Source organism: Talpa occidentalis, unplaced genomic scaffold, assembly GCF_014898055.3.
Source record: "Talpa occidentalis isolate TD23 unplaced genomic scaffold, MPIMG_talOcc4v2.1 talOcc4.2, whole genome shotgun sequence".
Taxonomy (NCBI): domain Eukaryota; kingdom Metazoa; phylum Chordata; class Mammalia; order Eulipotyphla; family Talpidae; genus Talpa; species Talpa occidentalis.
In genome coordinates this window covers 13,703,780-13,726,666 of record NW_023602073.1, presented here as the reverse complement: position 1 = coordinate 13,726,666, position 22,887 = coordinate 13,703,780, and the positions used below count along the sequence as shown (strand labels likewise).

Here is a 22,887-nt window from a genome sequence, read left to right as displayed (position 1 = left end):
CGGGCGAGACAGGAGAGGTCTGCTGTGCCATGTGGGTTGCTCCCCATCTGGGGATCAAACTTGTGCTGTGGTGACTGCGGCTAGCTTCATAGGTTACGCCCCAACCTCTTGTGCCACCAGGAAGGCCCCCAAGAGGAGACTATTGTAAAAGTATGTTTGAAATAAGACTCAGAAAATTCTTCAGAGATGGTGCTTTGTTCTTGGGAGTCTTAAATGTGGATAAAATTAATGACTTGGTAATTTCTGGAAAGCCCTTGGTAAGCATAGCTCAGGAAGAACTATCTGAGGAAAGCAGGCCTCCTGGTGGTCTACATGCAAGAGATGCTGATTCTCCACATCTTCAGCTTACTCACCACCCTCAGACCTTCTCAACCTGCCCCTTAAAATCGTGCATGTGTTGAAAGACAGCGCGCTGAGGTTTGGCATCCCCGAAGTCCAGAAACTGGGAGCTGAGTATTGATTGGTGAATTGTGTTCTCCCGCGTGCTCTTGCAGGATGTCCTCGGAGGCTCTGACCACAGTGCCGCCCTGCAGCTCTCCAACCTGGTGGAGGGAGTCTACACCTTCCGCTTACGAGTGGCCGACAGTCAGGGCGCCTCAGACACAGACACTGCTACCGTGGAAGTGCAGCCAGGTGTGCTCACAGGCACCCATTCTGGGCTAATGATGCGGGTGGTCAGTCTTTGGGGCTCTTTGCAGTTGGGAGGTGTCACCCTAATGGGAGGTCCTGCTGTGGCTGGCATTACATCTTGGCCAGAGGTGCTTTGAAGCTTTCTCTGTACTCTGTTTTTTCCTCCAACAGTGCAGCCTTATAACTCATTAAGAAGAACTGGAGGTAGCACTTTATCCTCCTTCTTCCTGCCAGAAGACAAAGACCTAACATGCAGGGGACCCAAGGGCTTCAGTATGGGGAGCACTAAGGAAGGGTAACTCCATGGAGATGGCCGTCATGACCACAGTGTGAGCCAGCTGTGCAGTACCCACAGGGCTTGGACAGTAAATTCTCCTTTCGGGCCCTTGGTAGTGTGTGAAGTGCTGAAATTTTGACTTAAGCACACGTGGTTATCTTCTGGAAATAAATTAATAAGTTAAACGGGAATAAGGTACTCTCAGAGGATGGCCTTTGTAGTATTTGGAAAAATTTACCTGAGTTCTAAAACCCAAATGTCGAAACGACACAGGTCATTTTATTTTATTCATTTATATTTTAAAGATTTATTTATTTATGTGTACAAGAACTGGGATACAGGCCAGATGAGTAGGTGGTGAGAGGATTCACCAGAGACAGAGTGGGGAGCAGAACAGGCAGACTGACTGAAATACACTGCTGAGGGGAGCAGCAGGCAAGTCAGGAGAGGTCTGCTGTGCCATGTGGGTATCTCCCTGGCCAGGGATCGAACTCGTGCTGCAGAGACTGCGTACAGCTTCATAGGTTGCATCTAAACCCCTTGCACCACCAGAGAGGCCTGACACAGGTCATTTTAAACCATCTAAATGCTTAGAAAAGCCATGCTCCTTACATCATCATGCCTGTGGTCTTCAGGTAGAAAATACCTTAACTTCTTTTTCCAGACCCTAGGAAGAGTGGCCTGGTGGAGCTGATCCTGCAGGTTGGCGTTGGGCAGTTGACAGAGCAGCAGAAGGACACCCTCATGAGACAGCTGGCTGAGCTGCTGAACGTGCTAGACTCGGACATCAAGGTGCAGAAGATTCAGGCCCATTCAGATCTCAGGTGAGCAGCATACCAGTCCAGCATGCAGCTGCTCATTTGTTCTCTTCCTTCTGTATTTTTGCACACACTTTTATCCTACTCATATACTTTTTTTTTTTTAAAGATTATTTATTTATTTATACCAGCACTGGGTATGGTCAGAAGCGCGGGAGGGTAAGAGGATTCACCAGAGCCAGAGCAGGTAACAGAACAGGCAGACTGATAAAATACACTGCTGAGGGGAGCAGCGGGTGGCAGGAGAAGTCTGCGCGCCATGTGGGACCCTCGCCGGTGGCCAGGGATCGAACCGGCGCTGCAGAGGCTGCAGGCAGCTTCGCAGCCCAGTGCTCAACTTCTATGCCACCAGGGGAGGCCCCTACTCATATACTATTTAATCTCAAAGGACAGCAGTAAGGTTGACATCATTTCATATCCTTCCTTCAAGTCTCAGTAGATGTTTGTTGATGGAAATGTTCTGAGTGATAAGCTTAGCAACTGTCAGAGTGATCTGATGTTTACCTCTGATATCTTCGGAGGGCATGCAAAGGGCCTGGGGCATGCACAGAGGACATTTCAGAGCCAGACTTCATCCTGCCGTCCAGGCGTGGGACTGAGGCTTCTCTCAAGATGAGAGGCTCATTGGTTACTGTGGCAATCTTCAGGGAATCTATGAGGCTTCAAACTGCCATTGTTTTTTAGTAGAGATTTATGTATTTAATTATATTAATATTATTTTAAAATTCTTATCAAACCTGTGAATGTTAAGGTCGGGTGGGAGGAGAGAAAGAAAGAATTTGGAATGAAAACCAACTCCTCATAATTACCCTGTCTGCCCATTATCATCAACTATTCTGTCTAGGTTTGCTTTTCAGAGAGCTGAAATTTACTTAGAAAAATGCCAAATTAAAAAAAAAAATGAATTATTTTTTATATAACTCTTTCTAAAATGGATTGCATGTTTTCCTTTCTTATGAAATGTGAAACACTGAACCAAAACATGCCTGAAAATCAATAAAACATGTCTGAAAGATAACAAAATTGATAACTTTAGCAAGTTGACCAAGAGAAAGGAGAGAAGACTCAAATTACTAGAATCAGGACTGAGAGAAGATGTTACTACGAACGATACAGAAATAAAAAGGATTACATTGCAAGAAATCATACTTAATAAAGTCGTTAACCTGGATGGAGTGGACAAAATCCTGGAAAGACACGATTATAACAACTGATTTAAGAAGATATCAAAAATTATATAGGGAAGAACACAAGGGACTATGGTGATTGTTCATGGTGATGTGATGGTGGGAGATTTATGGAGACTACACCTGAAGGAAGAATCAAATATTGTACAAAAAGAAACAATGTAAGAATATAAAAAAATAAAAATTAAAAAACCCAACAAGATCGTTGAAAAACACAGAAAAAAAGAAGATATTAAAAATTATAATAGATCTATCACAGTTAAGAGAGTCAATCAGTAACCAAAAATCTTACCATAAAGCTCCCAACCAGATGGCTTTACCACTGAATTCTACAAAACATTTACTGATTTAATACCACTTTCACTAACTCTTCCAAAAAGTAGAATAGGAGGGCCTACTTCCCAGCTCATTCTGTGAGGCCAGTTTTGCTCTTGAGTAAAACCAGACAAGAACATCACAAGAAAACTACAGACCAACATCCCATATGAACACAAAGGCAAAAATCCTCAACAAAATACTATGAAGCTACATCCAGCAACTATTACAAAGATTATAAATCATGGCCATGTAGGGTTTACCCTAGGAATGCAAGGGCCAGTTCACATGACAGTCATAGATAGTAAACCTATTAACTGTATAAAGGTCTAAAACCATATGACCATATTAGTAGACACAAAGAAAGTACTTGACAAAAATCCAACAGACATTCATGATAAAAACCACTATAGTAGAGTTGTGTCTCCCTAGAGGATATGTTCAAGTTATAATCTCTAGTACCCATGAACATGATCTTATTTGGAAATAAGGTCATTGCAGATGAGTTAGTTAAGAGGAGCTTATCCTGGAGTAGAGTGGACCCTAATCAAATAAGACTGCATCCTTGTACATGGAGAGACACAGGGAGATTGTCACATGATGTTGGGACACAGGATGCCATATAGTGATGCAGCTACAAGCCTCAGAATGCCAAGGATTGCTGGCAACATGGGAAGCTAAGGGAAAAGGCAGGGAACAGAGTCTCTGCTCGAGTCTTCCGAAAGGGAATAGCCCTGCCAAGACCTTGATTTTGAACTTCCAGCCTCCAGAAGTGTGAGAGAATAAATTCTGTTTTTTTAAGCCATCCAGTTTGTAGTAGTTTTTATAATTACCTTTTGAAACAAACACAAATTTGAATAGCCGTTTCTCCAAAGAACACATGCTTGCAAATGGCCAATAGAGATGAAAAAATGCTCAACATCATTTTACCACTGGGGAAATAGTAAATCAAAACCATATTGAGATATTACTTCATAGCCAGTAGGATGACAATAAATCCAGCGGACAGACCATAACAGATATTGATGAGGAAGTGGAAAAATTGGGAGCACTCTCACACTGCTGGTGGAAATGTAAACTGAAAGCAGTTTGACAGTTCCTCAAAATACTAAACAGGGTTATCATGTGACCCAGTAATTCCTTTCCATTTCTTGGAAATTTTCATTGAAAAAGTATGTCCAGATCAAAACTTGCATAAGAACATTCATAGTGGCATTATTCGTAATAGGCAAAAAGTGGGTACAATCCAAAATATCCATCCACTGCAGAATGGATAAATAAGATAAATTCATACAATGGGCCATTATTTGGCAATAAAAAGTCAGTATTGATACATGCTACAACACGATGAACTTTGAAAACACCATGCTAAGTGAAAATCGCCAGACACAAAATGCCTCGTGTATATTCTGTTTGTATCAAATGTCCAAAATAGTCAAATTCATGGACACAGAAAGGAGATGAGTGGTTGTCAGTAGCTATGGAACAGGATAACAGCTGCTGATGGCATGTGGTTTCTTTCTGAGGTGATGAAAATGTGCTGGAGAAAGCCAAACTGAATCATGAGAATTGTTTTCACATGGAGGAGTTTATGTACAAAATAGTCACTAAGGGAGTCAGCAGTGAGGTTAGCACCCTAATAATACTGACTCCCCAGATGGTGGGAGTGCTGTAATTACGTGGGGAGAGAAGGAATATGAGGGAAGTCAGGGTTTTGCATTTCTAGGTCCAGCAGGTGCCAGGCAGTGGAGAAGGCAGGAGTCAGGGTGTTTGACTTTCCCAGTAGGAAGTTTTCTCAGTAATCAGAGGAGGTTTGTCTCTGATTCCACGATTAACTCAGAGGGACACAGAAAATTTTTACCAGGGATGTAACATAATGAGTTTTTCCACGGTTTCCAGATAATGCAGTTGGAACAAGTTAATGGTTAATCAAAAGGAGGGAGCAGGAGGGGTGTAAAGGGTAGTTGGAGTTTAATTCTGCTTATTCCTAATTTTTCAGTCTAGGGGAGTTTTTGTTGCAAAGTGGAGGGAATCTATAAACACACTAAGAGCTACCAGATGATAGACTTAATTTTTTATTTTATTTATTTATTTTTTTAAAGGTTTATTTATTTATTATACAAGCACTGGGCACAGTCAGAAACGCGGGAGGGTGAGAGAATTCACCAGAGCCAGAGGGGAGAGCAGAGCAGGCAGACTGACGAAGTACACTGCTCAGGGGAGCAGTGGGTGGCAGGAGAGGTCTGCGCGCCTTGTGGGACCCTCACCCGGCTGCCAGGGATCGAACCAGCGCTGCAGAGGCTGTGGGCAGCTTTACAACCCAGTGCTCAACCGCTGTGCCACTGGGGAGGCCCAGATGATAGACTTTAAAAGGGTGAATTTGTGTTAAGTAAACTAAGTTTAAACAAAAAGTTAAAAGTATGAACAAGTCTGGAAACTATTATTCTTTGTGTCTGCACACATATATGCATTTATACTTTCCTCCTTTTATCTATCATCAGCTGTACTTTGGGACTGAAGAGGCTTTGTGAATAGAAACAGATCAATTCCTTGGCCCACAGACACGCCCTTGAGTCCATGCTATGCCAGTGTCCTGGTTTTACTGGACTCTGGCTGGAGTGGCTTGTCATTTGGGCCAAGCCTGTGTGTGTGATTGGCCTCTTTCATTTTCTCCTCTGCAGCACCGTGATTGTGTTTTATGTACAGAGTGGGTCTCCTTTCAAGATTCTCAAAGCTGGTGAGGTGGCCCAAAATCTACACAGGCGACTCTCGAAGGAGAGGGCTGATTTCTTGCTTTTCAAAGTCTTGAGGATTGACACAGCAGGTATGTCCTCCATGGGGATGCCTTTTTTTGTTTTTGTTTTTTATTTTTATTTTTTTAAGATTTGTTTATTCATGCATCCAAGAACCAGGGTACAGGCCATATGTGTAGGAGGGTGAGAGGATTGACCAGAGACAGAGCAGGGAGCAGAACAGGCAGATTGACTGAAATACACTGCTGAGGGGAGCAGCGGGGCGTGACAGGAGAGGTCTGCTGTGCCATGTGGGTTTCTCCCCGGACGGCCAGGCTCGAACTCGCACTGCAAGAGGCTGCAGACAGCTTCACAGAGCTGCACTCAACTGCCTGCGCCACCAGGGGAGGCCTATTTTTGTTTTTTAAGCATTGAAGTGTATTCAGAATTGGGTACCACTGGGCTTCACATCCCATCAAGTTAAATTCAGTGAAAATGTTGTGGAAACAACTACCCACTTGAGGTTAGAGGGGAAGACTTATGGGAAGTGGTGGAGTCTCTGTTTCCAATATGGCCGAACAGCAGCCAGATCTCAGAGTCTCTTGTTTTTTTTTTTAAGATTTATTTATTTATTTATACAAGAACCAGAGTACAGGCCAGATGTGTGGGAGGGTGAGAGGATTCACCAGAGACAGAGCAGGGAACAGAACAGGCAGACTGATGAAATACACTGCTGAGGGGAGCAGTGGGTGAGACAGGAGAGGTCTGCCACGCCATGTGGGATTCTCACCAGCCAGCCGGGATTGAACCCGTGTTGTGGAGGCTGCGGACAGCTTCACAGCACAGGGTTCAACCACCTGAGCCACCAGGGGAGGTCCTCAGAGTCTTCGTTGACTGAGTGGGAATCAAGTTCAGTATTTAGTTATGGTTCATATTTCTCCTTGTCAACTTCTATGGGAACATTCTGAAAGAATTAGATTTGCTAATCTTCGCCAGGCTTTCCTGGCACGGGAAAGAGGAGTGGTGTATGAACACTTTCATCTAGCATCCAGGGACTTGCTTTATGACTCTTTCTCCAGTAGGTCTCCTGAGGCATGTGGCCAAGTACACTGTGTCTTTGAGGGAGACTGGAAAACAATAATAGTCATGGGTCAATTTTTAGAACTATGCTCCAGATAATGGTCATAGTCAGAAATTTTATATTTAACTGTCAGAACAATATTAAGGAGAGCTGAGCATTATTCACTGGAAAAGTCATGTTTTTAAAATCTTTTTACCTTGGATATCAGCCTGAGATTGTAATGTTAGTGAAAAGAGATTATTGAAATTTTAAAATACCTTATAAGTGCCTTCCATTGTGCCTTTGAGCTCTTTGGCTTGCCACCCTTCCTGGGCACCAAACAATTCATAGGTGTGGATAGAAGTGTGATTGTTGTCCAAGGTCTCTGAGGGACATGAATCCCTTATTATGTTAGTGTGGTCATTGCAATGGACACTGAGGTGTGTGAGAGTTATAAGAGACACAATAATGTTGTATAGTAAAATTTAATATCTATTTTTTGCAAATAAGCACCATTGCTTTGTAAAATCTTAATGCAAGACAACATAATTTTTTTAAAAGATTTATTTATTTATACAAGCACTGAGGTGCAGGCCAGAGGCGCGGGAGGGTGAGAGAATTCACTAGACACAGAGCAGGGAGCAGAACAGGCAGAAGGACTGGAATACACTGCTGAGGGGAGCAGTGGGCGAGACAGGAGATGTCTGCCGCGCCATGTGGGTATCTCCGCGGCCGGCCGGGATCGAACCTGTGCTGCAGAGGCTGTGGACAGCTTCACAGCGCTGCACTCAACCTGCTACGCCACCGGGGAGGCCCTACAACATAATTTTGCATCTGAAAATAAGACAGAGATGTTAAAATTATCCCCAAAGTTAATTTCAGTCATCTACTTCTCCTCACTCATAGACTCAAGCCTTTTCTAGCAGAAGGCTGTGTTGAAATTATTGGGGGATCTCATCTCTTCTATGTACACTTAATTTCTAGAATCTTATCATCCCTAGTAAATGGGATTTCAGTCAAATTTAATTTGTTTCAGATATATGTCTGCCCACAATTGACTTTCTCAATTGTAACATGGAGTAACAGGTTTTTTTTTAGTGTGATAGAATTTTAATAGAATAGTATGCATAGAGAGGGAAGAAAGGATAATAGTTTCCCAGTAAAACACCGAAGTTACCCATCCCCTTGTGGGTAAATGCCCAGCCAAATAGGGTTGGCACAAAGCAGGGCCTCTGAGGCCCAAACGCTTGTCTCAAGTCAAAGGCACCTTCTGGTGGGGACCCATAGAAAGGGGCAGAAGGGGCCTGGCAGGTTTGAGATGAAAGGAGCAAAATCAAAGGACAAATCAAGACAAAGGCTGCCATGGTCAGCTTCCCAGTGGTCTCTTACCCATCTCTCTTCCAAGTGTCTCTACATGTCTCGACTCCACATGTCTCCTTCCATGTCCCTGGCTTCAGCCAAGGCTGAGAAGCCAGCACGCCCTCCCTCCTATGTTTCTGCTCCACGTGCCTCCTCCAAGTCTCCTTCTCTGAGATGAGTAAGATTTTTTTTAAGAACTCCTTTTATCCTGGCTGCAAAAGTAATATTTATGTATTGTTGGAAATTTGGAATACCCAAAGAGGCCAAAGTTTTTTTTTCAAATAGCCCTCTAGATTCTAAAAGCTAGAATTCCCACCACCCAAACTTTTGTGAAGACCCTGATGTATATCCTTACAGTTCCTCCTTCTCTGGAGACATTTAATACCACCAGGATAATTTGATATTTGTTTTTATTCTGTTTTCTAAATATGAGTGTTTTCTCAAATGCTCCAAAGTTTCTCCTTCGGGCCTTCCTAGTGGCACAAGGGGTTAAGACACAGTCTGTGAAGCTATCCACAGCCACTGAAGCATGAGTTCAATCCCCGGCCACTGAGGAGACCCACATGGCATGGCAGACCTCTCCTGTCTCGCCCACTGCTCCCCTCAGCAGTGTATTTCAGTCAACCTGCCTGTTCTGCTCCCCACTCTCTTTGGTGATCCTCTCACCCCCACACCTCTGGCCTGTACCCCAGTTCTTTTATGCATATATAAATAAATCTTAAAAAAAAATAAAATTTCTCCCCCAGTAAGATATTTTTGGTTGCATAATACTCCTCTCTGAATGTTTCATGATTTATGCAACCAGTCCTCTATTCATGTACTTTAAGCTTGATTTTAAATAATGTTTAATTATAACAATATTAAGTTGTAAATATTAATTGTAGGTGAATCTGCATGCATGCCCACAATTACAGCTGACCCTTGAACAACGAGGTTTGGGCTGCAGGGTTCACTTACATGCAGATTTTTCAATACATAATGCAGCTGATCCTTGAGCCCTGTGTAGTTGAAAATCCTGTAAATGCCTTTTCTTTTCCTTGTGACTTTTTAAATAATTTTTTCTTTTCTCTAGCTTTATTGTAAGAATACAGCATATAATATATACAACATACAAAATATGAGCTCAGGGCCTCCTCTGGTGGCGCAGCGGTTGAGCTCTGGGCTGCAAAGCTGCCCTCAGCCTCTGCAGCACCGTTCGATCCCTGGCCGCCAGTGAGGGTCCCACATGGTGCGACAGACCTCTCCTGCCACCCGCTGCCCTCCTCAGCAGTGTATTTCGTAGTCTGCCTGTTCTGTTGCCTACTCTGGCTCTGGTGAATTCTCTCACCCTCCTGCACTTCTGACTGTACCCAGTGCTTGTATAAATAAATAAATAAATAAATAAATAAATAAATGATAAATAAATAAATAAATCTTTAAAAGAAAAAATAAAATATGAGCTCATTGACTTGTTTTTGTTCTCAGAAAGGCCTCCTATCGATAGTAGGCTATTAGTAGTTAAGATTTGGGGTACGGCTCCCTGGTGGTGCAGGGGTTAAATACAGGGCTATCAAGCTATCGCCAGTCACTGCAGCTCAAGTTCGATCCCACATGGCGCAGCAGACCTCTCCTGTCTTGTCCACTGCTCCCATCAGTAGTGTATTTCAGTAGATCTGCCTGTTCTGGTCCCCACTCTGTCTCTGGTAGATCCTCACCCTCCGCATCTCTGGCCTGTACCCCAGCTCTTGTATGCATAAATAAATAAATCTTTAAAAAAAATTGGGGGAGTCAAAAGTTGCTCTGGGGTGCCAGTGTCCCTCACTGTGGTGTTATCTAGGGTCCTCAGTATGTTCACTGGATCAATTTTTTGAATTTATCTTTCTTAGGCCAGAAGATGCTGCATTTTTAAGAGTTTCGTGTTACGGTGTGGATTGGCTTTTTTCTGCCATTTGCTTCCAGATTGAGTCTGTCAATACTGAGAGACTCCCTCGAACACTGCTGGGCCACTGGGGGCTCTTGATTCAGCAAGATGTATGTGTTCTGGACCGAAGTCATTGGAATCCACAAGCTGAAGCCAGGGAACCTCAGCTTTTCTGTGTGGTGACCTCAGCCCTCTGACCTCTTTGCAGGCTGCCTTCTGAAGTGCTCTGGCCATGGCCTCTGTGACCCCATCACGAAGCGCTGCATTTGCTCCCAGCTGTGGATGGAGAACCTGATACAGAGCTACATCCATGATGGGGAGAGCAACTGCGGTGAGTCCTGGGTGGGGAGCTTCAGCACAACTCACTGTCAGGGAACAGGGGATCCACTCCTCTGGATCCTTCTCAGACAGACTGGAGAGAGAAAAGGGAAAAAACTTAGTTACATGCCCATTGGAAATTTACATGGTTGTCGATTCTAAATGCATGAACAAGAGAATGGGACAAACAGGGTTTGTGTCCTGGGTGTTAAGGAGGGAGTTGGGGCTTTATATGACAAGGAGAGGGTAACTCATGTGACAAAACCTTGCCTCTAGATAGATTTCTATGATAAAAAAGGTTATTTCTGCAGAAGCCCCCAAATCTAGGTAATCTGCATTTTTTTTTCTTTTAAAGATTTATTTATTTATTTATACAAACACTGGGTACAGTCAGAAGTGCGGGAGGGTGAGAGAATTCACCAGAGACAGAGTGGGGAACAGAACAGGCAGACTGACGAAATACACTGCTGAGGGGAGCAGCGGGCACTGCAGGAGAGGTCTGCACCCCATGTGGGACCCTCGCCTGCAGCTGGGGACCGAACCAGCGCTAAAGAGGCTGCGGGCAGCCTCGCAGCCCAGCGCTCAAGGGCTGTGCCACCGGGGAGACCCTGCATTTTTTTTCTTAAAGTAGTAAGAGTTTTCCTTGAGACCCACAGGGTCTTGGTTGACCTTAGTTTCACATACCAAGGTGACACAAATTGAAAAAAGTCTATTCTGGACATCTGGGGAAAAGCCTATGTGAACATTTGAGGTGGGGGTGTGTGTGATCCCACGTCATTCTGGAATATCAGAAACATCTGCCTAGCTTTGCAGCTGTAAACATTCAACCCTGTTCCTATTTCCTGAAGCCAAGTGAACTCATTCACTTGGTAAATGAAGATCTTCTCCATAGTCTGTGAGTTTAGGCTTTTTGGTAAAATGTCCTCATGAGAAAATTGAGTTTGTAGAGCAAATCTGGAGAATCACGGCGGGTGTTGCTGAGAGAATTGCTTTGGGCCACAAGGCCTGCCTTTCCAGGTCACCTGCTCTTCCTTAAGCTTGGCTTGGCCTTGTGGTGACATGGCCCCTGGTATGGACCTGCTGGAATCAGATGAACAAAAGAATTAGGGCGACTCTTCTGGACTGTGTGCCCAAACAGCATGTGGAGGCACTGCCTCAGCTGGCCAAGCTGGTGCCTTAAATCCCTTCTGGAGGGGAAACTATTTTAATGCCTATCTATTTCTAAGAGTAAATTTGTTGTCTTGGGGCTCCAGATGGACATAATTAGCAGAAATATTACTGAGCGTTGACTGCCAAATTATGTTCCCACTCATCACTACTCCATAAAAATTGAAAAATAGCCAGCCCTTTGAGCATTATTCCAAGGAGCGTGTGTAATATTCAGTAGAGTTAAGCCTTGAACCTTCACTCCTTTGGCTTCTCTGCTCCTGAGTTGCTGTTGCAAAGTTGTTTTTTTTTTTTAAAAGATTTATTTATTCATCCCAGAACGGGGTTACAGGCCAGAGTGTCGGGGGGTGAGAGGATTCACCAGAGACAGAGTGGGGAGCAAAACATGCAGATCTACTGAAGTAACCTTGCTGAGGGGAGCAGTGGGCCAAGTCAGGAGAGGTCTGCTGTGACATGTGGGTAGCTCCCTGGCTGGGGATCGAACTTGTGCTGCAGAGGCTGCCAATAGCTTCATAGTGCTGCAACTTACCCCTTGTGCCACCAGGGAGGCCCCTGTTGCAAAGCTTTTACATAGGATTTCTGCAAGGTTGTGGAAGGAATGAAGACCCACTCATCTCTGAGTTGTTGCTTGGCACTGTGAAAAGTACCTGCAGGTCATAGGAAGCCACAGAAGTACTTTATTTCTTTATGAAAACCAATTCACAACTATTTGGGAGGGCAGGAGGGTTATGATTCTGGAATGCATATTTTGATGATCCGTACATGGGTGTTTAAGAGACATGACTTCTTTCTTAATTGATTGGTTTCAGTTTTTTCAGATGATTCTGTTCTCAAGTCAGCATGAAATATGTGCTTCGTGAACCAACTAGACAAAAGTAGCGTTTAGGTTGTTCTTGAGTTATTTGTGTTTTACCCTGTTCTGCGCTGCTTCCAGCCACATGAGGTTTGCTCAGGCCCAAGATGACCTTTGCTTGGAAGGAGTCAGAAATACTGCCAATCATGAAATGAAGTTGTTTTGCACACAGCATGTAACCATGTCTGCTCCGGCTTTCTTGTTTTTCAGAGTGGAGTGTATTCTACGTGACAGTGCTGGTTCTGACCCTCCTAGTGCTCACAGGGGTGTTGACTTGGCTTTGCATCTGCTGCTGCAAGAGGTACCTGGTGTGCTTTATCTGTGTACTTGAAATAAAGACATAATGAATCATAGGGCAAGCGGTAGCTTCTGGGGTTAGAATAGGATAAAGCCTTGGAGGAATCAGACAGGCTCCAGAGATAGGGCAACAGATTCCAAAAGAGATTAATCTAACATCATGGACTATGGGCAGTGGGACATTCCCAGACAAGGGCAATAAAAAAGGACTCTAAGATAAGGACTGAGATGTAAGATGTAATTCTGGGCACAGAGACATTAAGGCAGAATGAGTGAGACCACCAAGAACTAACCAATCACAACGAGACTGATGGGGTTTTAGAGCAATTAGGAAAAGAAAGTGTATATTCTCTGAGGCAGGACTGCAAGGTGGCCTCATTAGACACGAACCCATGGTTGTGTAGTGGCTGGGACCCAGCGCTGCCACTGCAGCCTGGGATCAATTCCTGGCTGGGGAACTAGATCTGAAAACCTGATATTACAGTAACACTATTATTCAGGAGGATAGGACAGCTTTGGTAGCTATTGCTTCACTTAAACTGCTGAACTGTTGTTCATAATACTTTTTTATATAAAGACAAACTAGACTTTAAAGCTACTATATCATGCAGTCTCTTATTTTTCTGGACTTATGTGCCTAGCTTCCATAAGCTTAATGGAAGCTTATCTCATTGCTGCTCTCAGATTTTCTAGATGGTTCAATGATTCTGTATCAAATCTAATGTGATTTTCTATCAGTCTCACATTATATTCAGTAGAACACCCCCTAAGTGTCCTGACTAGTCAGCCTCAGTAGAGGAAGGCATTTTAGATATAGATATTATTTAACTGTGTAAAGCAACAACCAAATCTACATGAATTTTATCTAAGAAGTGGAAAACTTTAAGTGAGGTGTTAACATCAACAGAGTTTTTGCTTAAGTTTTTCCATGGGGCTGACCTTTGAGAAGTCCCTGAGCTGCCCCATTGTCAGAATCTTCCAGAACTCCTTGCCTAGCCCTCTGTGAGGAGATTCACAGTGACAGTGATTCCTCTTGTTCTTTGAAGATAGCATGGGATGCACCTACCCAGATGAAGCCCCAATAATCTCCACAAAGAAGACATGATGGAAAATAATGGTATACCATAATGAGTGGCTGTTTCTCAGCAACCACTTAACAAATCATTTTAGTTTCATTTGCGATTACCTTTCCAAAGGTAAAGGGAACACCTACACAGGCACTTAGAGGCATACCGCCTGTTAAGTCACATCCATTAAGAACCATCTGGAATGATGGTTACCCTACTGTGCTTTAAGCCCCTTTACATTATGACAGAAGCTTTGTGAGATAAGCATCAAGTAAACAGTGATGATGATGGTGATGATGTCAGGGATTTACTGTGAACATATGCTACTATGATTTTTTTTTAAAGATTTATTTATTTATGCATACATGACCTGGGGTACAGGCCAGAGGTGTGGGAGGGTGAGGGGATTCACCAGAGACAGAGTGGGGAACAGAACAGATGGATTGACTGAAATAACACTACTGAGGGGAGCAGCAGGTGAGACAGGAGCGGTCTGCTGCACCATGTGGGTAGCTCCCTGGCTGGGGATCAAACTCATGCTGCAGTGGCTGCAGATAGCTTCATAGTGCTGCATCTTAACCCCTTGTGCCACCAGGAAGGCCCGTATGCCACTATGATTAATGGTGCTATGTGCTTTTTATATTTTATCTTATTGACTCTTCCCAACCACATGAGAGCATACTCTTACTCCCATTTTGTGGGTGAGAACATGGAGGCACCAAAGTGTCAAATAATTTTTGAAAGCAACCCAGCTAGTTAGTGTTTAGCCCAGGGTTAGAAACCCATGCTCTTCATTGCCAAGCTCTCAGAAAGTTGCTTCTGTGCTATGAAATGACTCTGCTCCCTGCAGAGTCCCATGGATTTGATGTGGGTTTGCACATTCTCCTCTGAAATATAGGCTGTGGCATGTAGAACCAGTTGTTTTCCCGTGGTGTGGAAAAATAATGCAAGACTGGGTTGTTGCTAATTAAATTTAGGAATTTATTATATATAGTTTTTTAAAAGATTTATTTATTTATGCATACAAGAATTGGGGTACAGGCCAGAGGTTTGGGGGGTGAGAGGATTCACCAGAGAGAGTGGGGAGCAGAACAGGCAAATCTACTGCTGAGGGGAGCAGAGGGTGAGACAGGAGAGGTCTGCTGTGCCATGTGGGTAGCTCCCTGGCCTCCGGGCATCAAACTTGTGCTGCAGAGGCTGTCAATAGCTTGACGGCACTGTCGTGAACCTCTGCACCACCACGGAGGCCTTTATTATGTATAATTTTTTTTTTTTCTCAGATTTTGGTTTCTTTTATTCCTGCATTGTTGGACATTCCAAGGTAGTACAGGTTGAGGGGTAAATTGCTTATCCAGGTTTTTCTGAGGAAAGAATTACTGATGGGCCAGCACACAGGAGTTGAGCATTGCTGTAAAGGACCCTGGTGCCTCCTCTGAGTCTTTGCAGAGAGCTGTGGCTGTGGGTAGCGTGGCCTTTCTGCTCCTAAAAGTCTGCATGAAGAACTTCAGTGCCTTTGAATCAGACCTCCCTGTGTATGCACATCATTATTAAAAGATGGTGACCAATGATTACATTCTAGAGGCCATTCTAGCCTCCTCCACATGTCTTAAATCCTGGATCCTGTTATCTCTCTGAGAATCTGAGCTGAACTTTGCATTTTTTCCTTTCAGGCGAAAAAGGACTAAAATAAGGAAAAAAACAAGGTATACCATCCTAGATAACATGGATGACCAGGAGAGAATGGAGCTGAGACCCAAATATGGTAAGAGAGTCTCCAAAATGGCTGCCTGACACCTTCAAATAATTCCATCCAGGAGTTTACCTGAGAGTTGCCTTGGGGAGCAGGGACCCACACAGGCAGATGTCAGCACTTAAACTGGGAAAGAACTGTCTGGAAAGCAATGCACATCATCTGAGGCTATGCTAACTAAGAGGGAATGCTCTGCTATAAATTTTTGTTTAAAGATTTATTTATGCATATAAGAGCTGTGGTGCAGGCAAGAGGTGAGGGGGTAGGGGAGAGGATTCACTAGCTGATGCTTATAACCCTTGCGCCACCAGGGAGGCCCCCTATGCTATAAATTTATTTATTTATTTTTAAAGATTTATTTATTTATGCATACAAGATCTGGGGTACAGCCAGAGGTGTGTGTGTAGGGGTGTGGATGGGGTGAGAGGATTCACCAGACACAGTGGGGAACAGAACAGGCAGACTGATCGAAGTACATTGCTGAGGGGAGCAGCGGGCGAGTCAGGAGAGGTCTGCTGTGCCATGTGGGTTGCTCCCTGGCCAACTGGGGATCAAACCCATGCTGCAGAGGCTGCGGATTGCTTCATAGTGTGGTGCTTCACCCCTTGCACCACCAGGGAGGCCCCTTATGCTATAAATTTAATGAAATTTTGGCAAAGTGCTCAGAGACTTTAATGGGTGAGGGGTAGGAAACACCTCTTATCAGCTTAGCACCCACCAAATTAAACAGAGGTATTACTAGTGCCAAAATGCTCTCTACTTTAGTTTGAAGAGTGTAGGATCAGTTCACCCCCTCTTGTCTCTGAGGGCTATTCCCTTGACATCTATACACAAGAAATGCAGCAAAATAACATTTAGACCTCAAAGTCAAGCATTTTTATTTAGTCTCTGACTTAACTAGTTAGCCCTGTAGCTAGATGGAGACAAGACTTTAACAGAAAATTGACTTTCTACGCAAAATGAACCGATCTCTCTGTTAACTTTGTCATTCTCATTTATCAATTCTTGGACTTTATTGAAGTTTCTCTGGTCTTCTAAGGCGGCTCAGCACTCACTCTATAAATTTTTCATAATTCTGGATGTATAACTAAGTTAATTTGTCCAGAGGAACAGAATCACTTTCAAAGGCATCCATAGGAAATGCTGAGCGCCTACTAAGTACAACCATCTGGTTAGACCCTGGAGAGAATGAAGCCTATGCCTGCCTTTATGGCAGCTCACAGCCGAGGGAGGAGGGTTATTCCAGAATGTGACAAGTCCTACAGCAGCGTGGACCCTGCCCTGTGGGGCACAGAGACCAGGGCAACTGAGGGTGTAGGGAGAGTGGAGTCAGGAGCCTTGGCAGGAAAAGCATCACAGAAAGTACAAATCATGGCACACGTTAATAGGAATTCGTAAGTACACGGAATGCTCACCATTTACATGACTTAAGAGCAGAGGCGTTATAAGGCGACTTTATACCTAAGAGCTCAGGGTGCTTTAGGCTGCATTAGCTCATCCTCTTGCCCCTAAAATACATTCACCCTCCTGACATTGCCATGTCTGCTCACAGAACTCCCCTTCTTACCAACCAGGTCCTAAGCCTCAGTCATGGGAGCCTGGCCAGGTGCCTTGTCCCTACTGTACCCAGGCCATCTCGCCTAGTATCTTGCCCCCTTTCTCCATCATTTTCACCACCTCCCCCTTGTGTAGATCCTTCTCCTCTCACTTCTAAACTATAGCATGCACAATAATGGTTAACAGGTATTAAATGTTTAATCTCTGTACTCGGTATTGTTCTAAGCATGTTACCCATCTAATTCCGGTCCAAATAATAGCTCAATGAGATGCATACTATAATTATACCCATTTTACAGAAGAGGAAATCAAGGACAGAAAAGCTTAGCAACTTTTTTTTTTAATATTTATTTATTTATTTATACAAGCACTGGGTACAGTCAGAAGCGTGGGAGGGTGAGAGAATCCACCAGAGCCAGAGGGGAGGGCAGAACAGGCAGACTGACAAAATACACTGCTGAGGGGAGCAGCGGGTGCGGCAGGAGAGGTCTGTGCGCCATGTGGGACCCTCACCCAGTGGCCAGGGATCAAACCAGCGCTGCAGAGGCTGCGGGCAGCTTCGCAACCCAGCGCTCAACCGCTGCTCCACTGAGGAGGTCCAAAAAGCTTAGCAACTTGCTGAAGTACCAGAGTTGGGGATTCCCAGGTGCAGGTTGGGCCAGGACCTCTGCTGCAAGCCTGGGCTCTGTTCTCCCCCTGCTCTTCTGTGTGTGCTGTCAGCTCAAGGTCACTTTCCTCCCCTTTCCGTCCTGCACAGTCACCTTAATAATGTCCTGACACCACAGTTAATCAAGTCACACGTTTGCTTTTAAAATCCAAACTTCATGGCTTCACTTGTATTCCTGAGGTCTCAGCCTCGTTCACAATTTCCTACACGAATCCTTTAGCTGGACTATTTTCTCTGAATATTTCTGGGCACCTCTTCTGCCCCAAATCTCTTCAAATCCCATCCTATTTGGAATACCACTGAAACGGCTGATAATTGTGTGCTGATATCATTTAGATTCATGTGAGATTTATTTTTAAATTCTTGCCTGTTATAAACTATATTCTCAGGAGCCTTTGTCCTAAGCCCTTAGCTAGACACTATAAATTCTTTGAGAGCTGTCTCTTATTTTGATTGCCAGCAATGAACTTCTCTACCAAAAAATATGAGATTGAACTAAATGGTAAAATCATAACAGCTTTCATTTATTGTGCTAGATGCTGGACCAGAACTTTCCATGGACTCTTTCACTTAATCCCCATCATAAACCCATGGAGGAGATGCCTTGTTACCTTCCAGTTTAACAGATGAGGACCCTGAAAGCCCAGAGGTTTGGCACCTGGGCCAGAGACACACAGATAGGAGATATCAAAAGTTGGCCTCAGGCTTAGGTGCGATTCTACAGCCCCACTTATTAATCACTAGGAAACCCCACCCTGCAGCTGTGTTGTGAGTGATGGCTTTGAAGGTGCTGAGAGCACAGTCCTGAAATCTGAATTGCAACAGGCTGGTGCCCAGGAAAAGGGGAGGTTCCAGGTTCCCTTTGAAAGGAGGGTGGAGCTGCAGAGGGAGGGAAAAAGATGGAGAAGAGAAGCTAAGGAGGGAGGAAGCAGGATGGGGAGCACAGGAGACCTGGAGGAGGCACATGGAGCAGAGAGACACATGAAGGTGCGCTTGCCTTGGTTGTGGACTGAGGTGACACAGATGTTTTGGGTTGACCCGTGGGGAGGTGACAGTGGTGGTTTTTGTCTTGCTTTTGATGTTGCTCTTTTCCTCCCAGACTTGTCTGGTTGCTTCTGATCCTTTTCTGTGGGTCCCCGCCAGAAGGTGCTTTAGATTTGTGCCAGGCTTTGGGGCCTTGCTCTGGACCAATCCTGCTTGGGTGGACTTTTACCCACCAGGGGACGGGTCACTTTGGCTGCTTGATTTAGAAACTATATTTTTTGTCTTTTCTGTATTGTTTACTAATTATATTAAAGTTCCTTTCCATTAAAGAAAGGAACTTCTTTACATTTTATCTTGATGCAGCAGATGGCAGAACCTATTTAGAGCAGGCAGGTGTGGGGGTTCTGGGGTGCCCCTCTCCCTGCCCTGTAACGGAATGACAGACAGCCGAGAGTGGAAAATGCTGTCTCCCTAAGACATATCTGTCTGCTTTTCCCTAGGTATCAAGCACCGCAGCACAGAGCACAACTCCAGCCTGATGGTGTCAGAGTCTGAGTTGGACAGTGACCAGGACACCATCTTTAGCCGAGAAAGAATGGAGAGAGGGAATCCAAAGGTTTCCATGAATGGCTCCATCAGAAATGGCACTTCCTTCAGCTACTGCTCAAAGGACAGATAATGCTGCTGCTGTGAAAAGAAGGATGGCCCAGGAGTCCTTCATCCAGTGCCCGAGGGAGTTCACACACCGTGGCCTGGATATGTGGGAGGCAGGATATGTGTCTCCACATTTGAAAAGACTCGTTTTCATGAGGTTTTTGAGACACAAAATCAAACAAGAACATTGCTTTCTCCACTGGGATACTTGTGAATAGGAATAAAGGCTGGGCAGGAAGCTAAGTTGTTTTTGTTTTTAAGATTGATTTATTTATACATACAAGAACTGGGGTACAGGCCACAGTGTGAGGGGGCAAGAAGATTCACCAGAGAGAGTGGGGAGTAGAACAGGCAGATCGACTGAAATACACTGCTGAGGGGAGCAACGGGCAAGACAGGAGAGGTCTGCTGCGCCATGTGGGTCAGATCCCTGGCCGGGGATCCAACTCGTGCTGCGTTGGCTGCAGATAGCTTCACAGTACTGCGTCTTAACCCCTTGCACCACCAGGGAGGCACCACCAGTTTCGTGGTTTTGTGGCTGATCCAGTATATCTTGTCTGTGTTCAAATAAAGATTAACACCTGTTTCTAACTGCTTTAGGGAAGGTGAGTTAAATATGGATTTAAAGAGGTCTCACTTATCTCAGAAGCTATGTATGCCCTTAAGGCTGACTTTGCAAACAACTCTGAGTGGATCCATAAACTCAGAAGACTTATGATGGTTTCTCTTGGGCCTGGCTTGACTTCTGTGCCACAAGCTTTCTGTGTCAGCTTGCAATACCCAGACAGAGCAAAGCCCCCTGGTTTAACTTCTTCATTTTTGTCAACCACCGTTTCTGTGCTCTTTCTAGAAAGCAGATCTTGGATGTTTGACAGCTCAATAAAAATTGCATTCCGAGGAGGAGGTTATCGACAAGGAGGGACTTGTAGACTGAACATTGAAGCCAGTCTTTTTACATTCTTTACCTTTTCATTCTCCTATAAAAAACCTCCATTGAGTCCTCTCTTAGGCCCATTTTACATTAAACACAATAAATGTGATTAACTCACAAAATATTTATGGGGGCTATAATGTAGGCCATGCGTGCTGACTGCTGTAGATAGAGCTCAAGAACTAGTGATTTTGCATCTGTCCCCAAACTCTGAAATGCCATCCGTCTTCATTAGGATGGCACATTCTTGATACTCTGGGTTCCCACATGCGCTTTCTGTAATAATAATTTAACATTCCATGTGTTTAAAATGTTTTTATTAAATAGTTTTTCTGCTAAATAAATCTTTTAAATACATGGGTGAAGTGAAGCCATCCCTGACCACAGAGTAGCTCCCAGAGCAATGAACTGCTCTGTAGATTCTCCATCCGCCCACAGTCCTAAGCCTGGCAGTGTTACAGGTCTCACCCCAAAGAGTAGGTCCTTTGCCCTCTAGGGAAAGAATTCTCTAGCGCTAGTTGTAGCTGAGCCAGACAAGGCTTTATTAGAGGCTCAAGCACAAGGGAACCAGTGCAGGAAAGAATTAGCCAGACTCCCCTATCCCTGGTACTCTGGTGAATTCTTTGCCTGGACAGCAAAGGACCCACTCTGTTAGGTCAAGGCCCATAACAATAATCTGGGTGGTGCCTTTGACATAATTCATGGGAAGGTAAGAATGAAAGGCAGGAAGAGAGAGAGTCCTGGCACCCTCAGTGGCTTTTTCAGGCTTTTATTCAGGTTTTTACAAGGGGGTGGGTGGGGGAATGGCGAGTCTTCACTCTTTCTGGGCTCTCTGGCGTTCTCCCGTGGTCTCTGCTTCTCCTTTGCTGCTCAGATGGTTCTTCTTTCTGCTCCTTTCCTGTTGGGGGACACCACCCTTATAATCTCAGTCTCTCAGCCCAGGTGGGCAGCAGGCCCACACCCTACTCCAGGTGCCCGCCATCAGGCATGCATGTAGGACCGCAGGGCTCCATCATTAATGCTAATGGTGGGAGGGCAGAAAAGCCTGATAATTTTTCACTTACTCGACAGTGGGGCCCATCCCAGAAGCAGTGTGGCAGCATCAAGTTGTGAGCATACACACCTGCTGCCATGGCCGCTGTAGAACTAGGACTGCTTTGTTATGATAAAGAGAACCACGACGGTGACTGAACCACCAGATTTAAACCATCAGGGCAGGGGCCATGTTCCTGCGAGCCTCTGGGAAAAAAGTAAGTTTTCACGACTCTCTGTGCTCTCTGTTAATATTCATCGTCACAAGACCATCTTGATTTAATTACTGTCCATTATAGGAAATGACGATGAAAAAGTACAGGAGTGTAAGTTTAGTTTTGATGTTATTTCTTGGCTTAAGCCTTTCTGTGTTGCCAGCCAGCTCAATACTGTCTATGCTGTTCAAATGAACATGGGAGGCTTTTTACACCAATATTTATCTTCATAAATTTAAAATCTGCTCGACCCAGTGACCAAGGTCCTGTTGCTTTGTGCATGGCCAGAAATCTCTGGCATAGCGGATCACAGCCCAAATATGAGGTTGGTAGAATATCATGACGAAGAAGTACATAGTCATTTGTTGAAAGACCCTGTCCTTTATGTATGTAATATGTGTGATCCTTGATGTGGTTTTCAGAGTGAGTGCGGGGTCCTTGGGTTCTGGGAAAGCTCTGGGAAACCAGAGCTCCCGTTTCAGCGATACGCAGCGAGTTTCCCAAGCAAGTTTCTCCACGAGACAGAGACGTTAGTTGTATTTAAAGGGCAGGTTTATTAGGGAAAGGGACGGAAGAGTAAAAGACACTTGCGTAGACACAAGCAGGCAAGAAGAGCTGCCCCAAAGGGACAGGTTTGCTGAGAGAGGCCTGCATGGTTGCAGGCAGGCGACCTTGAGGAGAGTGGCCTCCACTGAGGGAGGTCAGTGGAGAGAAGTCCTGGCAGGTGCAGGTCACCGGCTGGCAGGAGGCTGCTGCCCTGCAGAGGGAGATAGTTGGTGAAAAGAGGCACCTGCATCGCCACAAGTGGGCAGAGGGAGTGCTGCCCCCAGCCTGTGCAGAGACTGCACTGATATAGTCTTCTTCTGTTTGGGAGGAGTCACTCCTTGTGAGCCTCTGGGTTAGTTGCTGATTTTGATGGGCTCAATCTCCATATCTTTACCTTTGGATCTGCCCTCCTCTCCCTCAGATACCTGCTTGGATGTTATGCTTTGTAATCTAGGCCTTGGTGCCTAAGGATCTTAGTTTCCACAATTGTGTCACCTGCACCTAAGGATCCTAGTTTCCATAGCTGTGTCAATAGTTAAGCTAATCTCTTCTACCCCCACGTCCTTGTGTG

At 44.7% G+C, this 22,887-nt stretch overlaps 1 protein-coding gene across 5 annotated transcripts in view; it reads left to right on the top strand.

Moving 5' to 3' along the window:
* The window catches only part of KIAA0319 (KIAA0319 ortholog), a 99,601-nt gene extending 78,781 nt beyond the window's left edge, over nucleotides 1–20,820 (top strand). For all 5 annotated transcript variants that reach the window (XM_037518932.2, XM_054698349.1, XM_037518933.2 and 2 more), the window contains 7 exons: nucleotides 495–633; nucleotides 1,572–1,731; nucleotides 5,909–6,051; nucleotides 10,487–10,609; nucleotides 12,827–12,917; nucleotides 15,651–15,742; nucleotides 19,439–20,820. In XM_037518932.2, the coding sequence (XP_037374829.1) occupies nucleotides 495–633; nucleotides 1,572–1,731; nucleotides 5,909–6,051; nucleotides 10,487–10,609; nucleotides 12,827–12,917; nucleotides 15,651–15,742; nucleotides 19,439–19,617 (927 nt within the window). In that variant the 3' untranslated portion in view covers nucleotides 19,618–20,820. The remainder of the gene's footprint in view (nucleotides 1–494; nucleotides 634–1,571; nucleotides 1,732–5,908; nucleotides 6,052–10,486; nucleotides 10,610–12,826; nucleotides 12,918–15,650; nucleotides 15,743–19,438) is intronic.
* The last annotated feature ends 2,067 nt before the right edge of the window (nucleotides 20,821–22,887 follow it).